Source organism: Cimex lectularius, unplaced genomic scaffold (assembly GCF_000648675.2).
Source record: "Cimex lectularius strain Harlan isolate CLEC.00 unplaced genomic scaffold, Clec_2.1 scaffold186, whole genome shotgun sequence".
Taxonomy (NCBI): Eukaryota; Metazoa; Arthropoda; class Insecta; order Hemiptera; family Cimicidae; genus Cimex; species Cimex lectularius.
This window is the reverse complement of record NW_019392979.1, coordinates 853,631-863,681: the sequence shown is the minus strand read 5'-3', so window position 1 is coordinate 863,681 and position 10,051 is coordinate 853,631. Positions and strand designations below refer to the sequence as shown.

The 10,051-nt window shown below is 30.6% G+C and overlaps 2 protein-coding genes across 2 annotated transcripts; one reads left to right on the top strand and one right to left on the bottom strand.

Moving 5' to 3' along the window:
* Window positions 1-4,007: 4,007 nt before the first annotated feature.
* Window positions 4,008-5,242, top strand: LOC112127950. Its single transcript, XM_024229564.1, has 5 exons — window positions 4,008-4,063; window positions 4,126-4,202; window positions 4,258-4,599; window positions 4,911-5,070; window positions 5,128-5,242. The coding sequence occupies exons 1-5, from the start codon at window positions 4,020-4,022 to the stop codon at window positions 5,228-5,230; spliced, it is 726 nt and encodes a 241-aa protein (XP_024085332.1). The 5' UTR covers window positions 4,008-4,019; the 3' UTR covers window positions 5,231-5,242.
* Window positions 5,243-7,521: 2,279 nt separating this feature from the next.
* LOC106665297 lies at window positions 7,522-8,569 on the bottom strand. Its single transcript, XM_014391624.2, has 5 exons — window positions 8,493-8,569; window positions 8,328-8,407; window positions 7,904-8,245; window positions 7,672-7,831; window positions 7,522-7,608 (listed from the first exon to the last, which is right to left on the bottom strand). Exons 1-5 carry the CDS (start codon window positions 8,543-8,545, stop codon window positions 7,593-7,595), a joined length of 651 nt encoding a protein of 216 aa, XP_014247110.2. The 5' UTR covers window positions 8,546-8,569; the 3' UTR covers window positions 7,522-7,592.
* Window positions 8,570-10,051: the final 1,482 nt, after the last annotated feature.

Here is a 10,051-nt window from a genome sequence, read left to right as displayed (position 1 = left end):
GAACAAAAAATTTCAATTAGTATACAAAAAATTATATCATATGATATTTTTGTACTTTATTTGCAAACAATAATAATGGCTTTTATTTTAACTAGATCGGATTAAAAACAAAAGTTTATTTATTTAGAAATTCAAGACATATGATGGCAAAATATCGAAACGTGTTTGGCAGACCAAAATGATCGGAAACGACCAAACTTTGCAAATTGCAAATTAATAATAGTCCAAAATTTGCATCGTAGAGCCATGCATCATCTTTCCAGAAATATTGCTTTTTCGTGAAATTTCCCTATAACCAAATTAAGAGACAATCCCATCAGTGAAAATGATCTTTTGTGGTCAAATCAATGTAATTGGGACAAAATATTTTTAAAAAATCCTTATTTTTGGAGGTAGAAAGAAGTATCATGATCAAAGTACTGATCATTAAATAAAATACATAATTTCTATTAAATGGAATGTTCTAATAAGAACCTTTAAAATGTTGTGCTTCACCGGTAGACACGATATCATTTACTAAGTCCCAGGAAGAGAAAAATTAATGAAATGGAGGATATTCAGGAATAAATCTCGCTGACGAAGTGAAAAGTAAAAACGCAGTAGTACTGGTGAAAAAGTCTGAAATCAAAGCGATAGGTGATCAGTAAAACGCCAATTATATAGACGTCGCAATAAAAGAAGAAAATGCTTTTTTCGTTATGATAACGTTTATAAATTAGATAAATTTGATTAGTTTCGATCCATTTAAAGAATTAGTTGATAATAATGCACGGAGAGTATTAACAAGTATTTTTTGCAATGACAATTCCTTTTTTAGCAAAAAAAATTTACTTCGTTATTGTTCTTTGCTGGCTACATTGAATTGATAAGTTTTATCTGCAAGTCAAACTAAATCTCAAAGGAATGAATTAAGAAAAAAATTTTAGATTAAAAACTTACAATATAATTATATGTGTGTGGTGATAAACAGCAAAATCTTACTGGCATTCTCAACACAACACGCAAGAATGGCACAATTACACAGGAGACAAACACTTTGAGTGAGTAGAAATACTTTGATTGAATATAATAAAAAAAAATTATTTTGCATTGTATAAATTCACTTTTCCACATCCTAAATGTATTTGTTAAATGTAAACTATGTTTGTAAATCCCAGGGCCTGAAGATGATCTCAATAAAGATCGAAACGTTGGCACGATAAAGAAAATGTTTTTCTGAAACCTACATCACACCAGACCGCATCTCACGATTTCTGAATAAATATAATTATAATTGCATAATAAATATTGACAACTTAAAGTATTTATTTACTTTTAGTGTGTTGACTTTTTCCTTTTCTTTTCCTGTATAAACTATCACAATATAATTATATAATAAATATTGACAACTTAAAGTATTTATTTTTAGTGTGTTGTCTTTTTCCTTTTCTTTTCCTGTATAAAAAACTTACAATACAATTATAATTGTATAATAAATATTGACAACTTAAAGTATTTTCTTCTACCTTTACTTTTCCCTTTTCTTTTCTATATAAAAAACTAGAATATAATTATAATTGTATAATAAATATTTACAACTTAAAGTATTTTTTCCTGCCTTTACTTTTTCCTTTTCTTTTCTATATAAAAAAACTTACAATACAATTATAATTGTATAATAAATATTGACAACTTAAAGTATTTATTTATTTTCTGTGTTTTTACTTGTTCCTTTTCTTCTCCAATATAAAAACTTACAATATAATTATAATTGTATAAAAAATATTGATAACAAAGTTTTTTTTTCTATTTACTTTTTTGTTTTCCGTATATTTTACTTATTGTCTAAATGTCCAAACTTAAATGTATAATGTAAATATAAAAATGTGAAGATGTAGTGTAGAGTATGTAATGCTTATATATTATAAAGAAAGCAGCACACCTAGGATAAGTTCCGCACTTAGGTTTTCGCCGCATTTCGCCCCCTTTACGTACTTAGAAAGTAGCAGGCGATTTTATGTGATTTTTGTACATAGTAAAAGAATAAAAAAGGTTCCTCATTGTTTTCGTGAAATCTTTAGGCTATGCGGCTAAACATTTATTGTCGGCAAAAGATCAAAGTCGGCATGTCTTTGAAAATTAACGTCCACCCTTTAACACGTAAAGTCCGGTGTTTCCTAGATCCCTTGAAAAGCTGTACATGGTAAAACTGCTAACCAATAATAAATATAAACATATATGTATACATATTTATATTAAATGCATGTTTGTAAAATGTAGTTACATCAGCAGACCAGGGCACATATAGTTTCAACAGGTTCATTAAAAAATTATTACACTAAGAATTGTACAACTTCCATTGTTTATTATGTCTAAAATAAATAAATAAATTATGCTTGTGTTGTTTACATATAGAACATAAAATATATAATATATACATATGTAGTACAGAATATATACAAAAGACAATGTTTACTATATATATTGTGTGGTTTGTATGATGTAGAATGCAATTTATTAGCGCGAATGGAGAGGCTTCTTCTCCTATTACCACGATTAATATGGATTACTCAGGGCTAACCTAACTTATATTTTAAATGGATATTTTTATTCTATGTGTTACTTTTTGTTATATATATTTTTATCCTTAACCGAAGAGAGCCTGAGGTAAAGAGTGGCTGGTAATAGGGTGTGAATACTTGGCTGCATCATCACAAAAATGGATTATATAGGAATAAAATGTAAGAAGAAAAGGAAGATAATGGCAAAAAAAGAAGAGGTTGCCGGTCCTAAAACTATTGTCAATATGTATTTTTTAAAAATTGTGAGTTAAAGTTCAATTTATTGCTAGTAAACAAACAAGCGAGCAGTTTTTTTTAAAAGAGAACATTTTCAATTTTTAAATTCAAATAAATATACCCACCAAGTTTTAGCTTTAAGCACCAAGCTTTAAGTAGCTGTTGAAATCTAGTTTGTGAGCATAAGGCATTAATTTTTTCAAAAATTATCTGGATCTCGATATAGTCTGAATAAAATATAAAAAATTTTTAAAAAATAGTTGTTATCTGCCAAGCTTTCGGCCTATTTTAAAGTTATCAGCAGGGAAAACCAATCAACAAATAGATGTAATCGAGTTTTCAACAAATGGTTTCAAATTTCTTTAGAGATAGACACAGTGGAAGAAAATTCACAGAAATTTGAAACCATTTGTTAAAAAATAGAATATGTAAATTTGAAGACATCTTTACAATTATTTTGCCCCGACGATGAGCTAACAAACATGAAAACTTGATAGATAATAATTTAATTGAAATGATAAATGATGGAGTGAGTGTGGAGTTCAATCCTTTTTAAAAAGATAGTTCCTACTCTCAGTAAGCTGTTTTACGGATTTCGAGCCCTTTAGCTCATCATCAGGTTGAAGGACTTCTTCATAATTTGTCTAAATAATTTAATTTGTTTTAGTTTTTTCATTCAGACTATACCAAGATACAAAGGTTATTCGTGAGTGAAAAAGTGGTCGACACATCTAAAACTATTTTCTTGTAAAAGTGTTGTAAGTAACTACAATATCACATCAGAAATTTCAATCGATTTGCATTTGGTTTTTTATTGTTGATTATTTGATTCAAATATATTATTAATTTTTATTAGGATGAAATTGGCTGATTTAGCTATTTTACCCATTTGTTTGCTGATTTTGCTCTTATTCTGCAGATGCTAGAAAAATAAGATTGTGAATCAAGTCGCAAAAAATATATCCCTAATGTTTTCTTATTAAAGAATAACAATTTAAAGGCTTAAATGTTTTTTTAATGTGTATATTTGTATTGTAATAATAATGTGTTAGAATTTAAAAGGGAGAAGTATAATAAAATGGTGGTCGCTCCACTCCTTTGACACCATCAGGTATGGTTTTGACTTAAAGCCCTGCTATAAATTTGAGTTAAACCACCCCGAAACTGGTGGGGTGAGCAGATATATATACAGCTTTTGAGTGGAAATTCTCTCACTTTTCTGTAATTTTACGATTTCGTGTAATGGCAAAGTGTAATTGCTTGAAAAAAAAACTTCACCCGATCAAGTAAGTACAATCTTTTAATTTGTATCTCTGCACGGTATTAACTTTTATTTTTAAAATACAAGGATGCCTGTCAAGGAGAAAATAATCCCCGATGAAATTTTCGGCATTAAAGCAATAACACCAGCACCAGAAATGGAAGGTAAATTTTAAATAAATATTGTGTTTTTATGTAGTAATTTTTTTTTTAATTGCAGGAATTTTAGATTGGTTGAAGTTCACAAGAATTCATAAATACTGGGCTTTTTTCTCTCATTTGAGCTACGAAGCCCTGATCACGTTGAATGACGAAAATCTCGATCTATATTTGCGTGAGTTAGGAGCCCGACAGAGCTTTATGGTCGGGACGAGGAAGAAAATTTTGAAATCGATCGAGGAATTGAGAAATAGGACCCAACAGCTAAGAGACTTGGACCCTTTTGATGTCGAATTTTCTTGCTATGTCATATCGACAATTCTCAAAACGCCGATTTGCGACTATATCAAAGAAGTTGACGGCACTTACATCACAGGACTTTTGAAAGAAAAAATTACACAAGGTGAGACAACGTCCACAATATAAAAAATACGATTTTTGTCAATGTGTGATTATTAGTGACCGTTAGTCGATAATTATTAAGATCATCTTCAGGGCTCAAAGCGTTTTATTTTCTGCGTAAGTGCCCATTCTTGTGTGTCGTGTTGAGAGTGGGCAAGAATGGGCACTTACGCCGAAAACAAAACGCTTTGAGCCCTGAAGATGATCTTAATAAAGATCGAAACGTTGGTACGATAAAGAAAATGTTTTTCTGCAACCTACATCACACCAGACCGCATCTCACAATTTTTGTCAATATTTTGTGATTTTTAGTCGTCGATGCTGCTCGGAAAAGAGGAGAGTGGTCCATATTTATAAAAGCCATGCTTGAAGAGTACGTCGAACACAAATCCATTCCGGACTTTGACAAAATGTGTGCCAAGCAGTGGTTGAAATACATCCAGTTCGATTTTCTCCCTACACCTGACTTAAGGCATGTATTTTTAATCTAATTAAATTAAATTACATTAATTTAAATTTATTTTTATAGTTTGGGATATGATCAACGGGCCAAAGAAAAGCCTAGTATAATGATGTTGGCAAAATTGGCCAATGCCAAGAAACAAGACTACAACAACAACTACTTCAATTAACCCCGCATCGGTATTTGACCAAGAATAGATTTGTTGATAATGTAACTATAATGATTTATCATTGAAATGGATTAAATGAAAAATTCACTATTTTGTTCTACTTATACTAAAAAACGACTATATTAAATGTAGTGTTAATAATTCAAAGTGTATTTAATATACTTTAATTTTTGTTCTTGACGTTTTTAAAAAAATGAAAATTTAATAATAATCGTGAATATGAGGTATTAACAATAATTTCAAAAATTTAACAACTGTATTCTCTTTTATATCTGTCACATTTAAAAACTATTTTTTATGTAATTAATTTGATATTGTATTTTGAACTTAATGCTTATGTATTATTTTGAATAATTGGAATACGGATTACCTACATGTATAAATAAAGTACCAATTTTAAACATATTTTTATTAACGCTCCTCACGACTCCAACAAATTATTAAACAACCGGTCAATAAAAAACACAATTTTTAATGTGTGGTGATTAGTGACCGTTAGTCGATGATTATTCGGAAATCGTGAGATGCGGTCTGGTGTGATGTAGGTTTCAGAAAAACATTTTCTTTATTGTGCCAACGTTTCGATCTTCATTGAGATCGTCATCAGGGCCTGGGATTTACAAGCATTGTTTAAATTTAACGAATACATGTAGGATGTGGAAAAAATTGACAATTTTTAATTATGACATATTCACAAATGAGAATGCACTTACCACTACTACGCAGATTATACCACCAAATTAAGAAGTCCCTACTCTTCTACACAAGCTTCGATTATGTTAGAAAACCTCATGTCAATAATAGTAAAATCGATCAATTTTTTTGAAAATAAAACCTTAATAAACCCCTCAAAGTCACAACACATCACCTTTACAATCAGCCGAGAGCCTAATTCTATGATAAACCTACTCCTCAGTCTGACGAGGTTACCTATTTAGGACTTACATTTGATAGACGACTAACTTGGGCTCGGCACACACGATAAAAAAATTTAAAGACACTTAACAAACGATTTGAAATGCTTTTCTACCTACAGTGCCATCACTCAAAATTACAATTAAAATCACAAATTTTGAAATATACATACTTACTCAAAGTATACTCTTTATTACAACACATATACAGATGTATGGTTGAGTGTAGTATCGGCCTTCATGATAAATATTAAAGTGTTATGATTAGTGACCGTTAATCGATAATTATTCAGAAATCGTGAGATGCGGTCTGGTGTGATACACTCAGAAACACATTTTCTTTAACGTGCCAACGTTTCGATCTTTATTGAGATCATCTTCAGGGCCTGGGATGTTTTTCTGAAACCTACATCACACCGCATCTCACGATTTTTCAATATTTATTAAAAACCTATTATACGGATAAATCCTAGGCTAGTAAATACAACAAGACTTTTGATTCAATAAGTTTCTACTTAAATTCAATAAAATCTTTTAAATTTTTAATCATTTTTTCATGTGAAGCCAGTAAGAACTGGCTCTAACTCGGAAATTAAGCAAAATTAACTTCATGCAATAGCAAAAAGGAGGGAAATTTCAAATGGTGAGGTTGAGATGGGAAGTTAGTGTCCGAGTGGATCTGAGCCACGCTAGCTCAAGTGGTACAGCAGCAGCGTATTTAGCCGAAGAACGTGGGTTCAAATCCAGCTTGTGACGCTAACTTTATCTCTCTCAAGATTACTTAATTGAAAAGAATTTATTTGGTCAAGCGGACAATGATTATAACATTAAACAACATGGAACATGAAGTCAAGTACTTCATTTGAATATCGTTTCAGGACCGTTAGAAAAGCTTAAAAAATCACCTAGACCATTACTTTTATAAGTTAGAAATTATGAATTAATTCATTATAAAATATGATGTTATTGAAGTTGGTCGCATTTTAATAAGTTAGCAAGATCGTCGGTTGTGATATTAACATAAATGAAAAAATAGGCTTATATAACTTCTTGATAGTATCAATTTATTTGTAAACAGTACATAAATGTACATAAGTATATCTTAAAAACAGTCTCCCGTTAAAAATATGGTTTTAATGATAAGGAGAATGAACTATTTATAACAAATGGGGAAATAAGGAACACAAATATTTAACCCTTAAACCACCCTCCTATTTTATTTGAATTAAGGACGAGAACTTGTTAGAATAGTAAATAAAACTTGTTAAGGAAATGTTAATAATATTTAATTTATAAAATAACAATCTATATTTACAAAAGTAAAACTATTTTATACTAATAGTTTATCACAATGTATATAAATAAATTTTCTATGTATGTACAATAATCTGTGTCAATAATAGCAAAGAATAACTAAGATTGGATCTGAAGATGAATCTTCTGTTTTCTCAAGCAGTTCGTCTTCTATAAAAGAAAAATAAAGTATTAAGCCGTGTACAACACAAATGGAACAATTTACGAACTTACCCATACTTTCGACGTTGGAAGAAATCCAACTTGATGCCGTTTAGCCAACTTTTAGCGCAGATTTTGTCATATTCATGCACGGACTTGCACTCGATGTATTCTCTCAGAAGAGCTGCGACGGAATTGACGGATGATCCTGTTTTCTTGCAAACATCAACAACTACAAAATAAACACGTGTTTATTAGTAAAAAGTTAATAGTTTCGAAATATTAATATTTTTTTTTAAATTACCTAGTGTTATTTTTTCCATTATGAGACCGGTGAGAAAGGTTCCGTCTTCTTCCATGTCACTGTCCGATATGGGCGTTTTTAAGACGGATGATATCGTTCTACATGACTTTTCCACGTCCAAATGGTCTATGACTTTGATTTGAGAACTTCTAGATCTCAATTCTTCCAAAGACTTTAGAATTTTCCTTCTAGCTCCTTGGCAAAACGTGCCCTGAGCACCGAGAGCGTTCATGTACCAATCTAGGTTTTCGTCCCTCAATGAAATCATTTCCGTATACGTCAAATTGCTGAAGAAAGGCCAGTATTTGTGAATGCACTTCGACATGAGCCAGTCCAACATTCCTAAAACACAAAATATCCAATTATTAATAAATTATAAAGGCTGGAATAATTAATTTAAAAGAAAGTGTTTTTGTTAATTTACCTTCCATACCAGGCATAGGCGGTGAAGCTTTGATACCAAAAATAACATTGGGTATAGTTTTTGTCTTTTGGCTGAAATGCCTGGATAAAAATATAAATGCCAAGTTAATTCAACATGCAGATCTTATTTAATCTATACATTAAAATAAAAATTTTAACAACTTACAAGACTTTCAGAGTCTTCTTGCAGCGAACGTTTATACGGCAGGTGTTGACCATTTTGAAGGAGGTTCAGAATGAAAGTGTAGCGCGAAATGTGGGACGGCCCTATTTATATACCACCCGCGCTACCTGCTGACCCGCCCCTTCCTACCATTTTCTGAATTTATAATTGTTTATATTATTTTATGTTGATATTATATTCATTATTATTGTTATTATATTGTTAAATATCATCATTATATAATTCATGCCCAAACAAATTGTAAATTTAAACAAACTGGTAATAATAATTTATTTATTTGTTAATAGATGACGTTTCCACTGGTAATAATTTTTTCATTAATAGATAATATACTTTTTTCATGATTTATTTAAGTTATTCGTAATGCGATTCTTTACAAGTTCAAAGATTTTTTCTGTGTTTTGATTTACTACTTTGCTACGTGATGAAAAAATAACAACGTCTGTACTCCAAACATGACCGACAGCCCCTCCGAATAACATTCCCTGTAATGAGGATTTTATTTATTCAGTCTNAGATTTACCGTATTATTTTTGATATCCAATATTTATTTGGAGATGGTGAGATGATGTTATTACATCTGACAGACGTACGTGGTTTACCATTATTTTCCGAGACATAATGAATATGTTTAAAAAAACGGTCAGAAATAATTAAAATTTCAATAAAGGGTAGAGAAAATTATATACAAATACAGGGACGTTTGAAAAGGCTTTGCAACAGAACAAAACATGAGGAACATCAAAGACGCCGACAAGTAAAATATGTAACCCCTGGTGACCCCCGGACCGGCAAAGGACGCCGATAATAACCACCCCTTATCTTTCATACCTTTCTTTTCTCTAAGAAATTAAATTATTATTGTTTAATTACATTCAATGTCTAATTATGTTTAGTATGTTAATCGCTTCAGTCAAGACGATGCTCCAAAATTTATTCAACACGCAACACGATCAAATTCAACATTTATGGAACAGCATACCCTACAAACATTCTTCGTTTCTTTTACAAGATTTCGAAGATTGCCATAAATACACAATATCAATTTTTAAAAAAGTTGAAAAATTAACTTTTCCTTTTTCAAATGATAACCTATATCCATTTTCATTTGCAGATTAATCACGTCAATTCCATTGGTGTGATGTAGGTGTAGAAGAACATTTTCTTTATCGTGCCAACATTTCAACCTTTATTGATATTTTGTTCAGGGCCTTGGATTTATAAACATAGTCATATCTTGTGTGTTACAGTTTCTTTTTGATTCAACAAGACGGGCCCAACATTGTATCCTTTTTGTTAGGAACAGGGCACCAGAGTTCTTGCTCGAACCTGAATACAAACTTGTCAGGTGCCTTTTTATAAAAGAATTTAATTCAAGCTTTAAAACAATTCATTAATTACGCAATAAAATAACAGTTAACAAAAGTAAAATTTACTTTTTAGATTTTAAACAAACAATTAAATTTTTTAACTGTAAATAAACAGAAATTTCAAGCAAACCGTTTGCCAGACCATTTGAAACAAGGGTGGATGGGTACTCG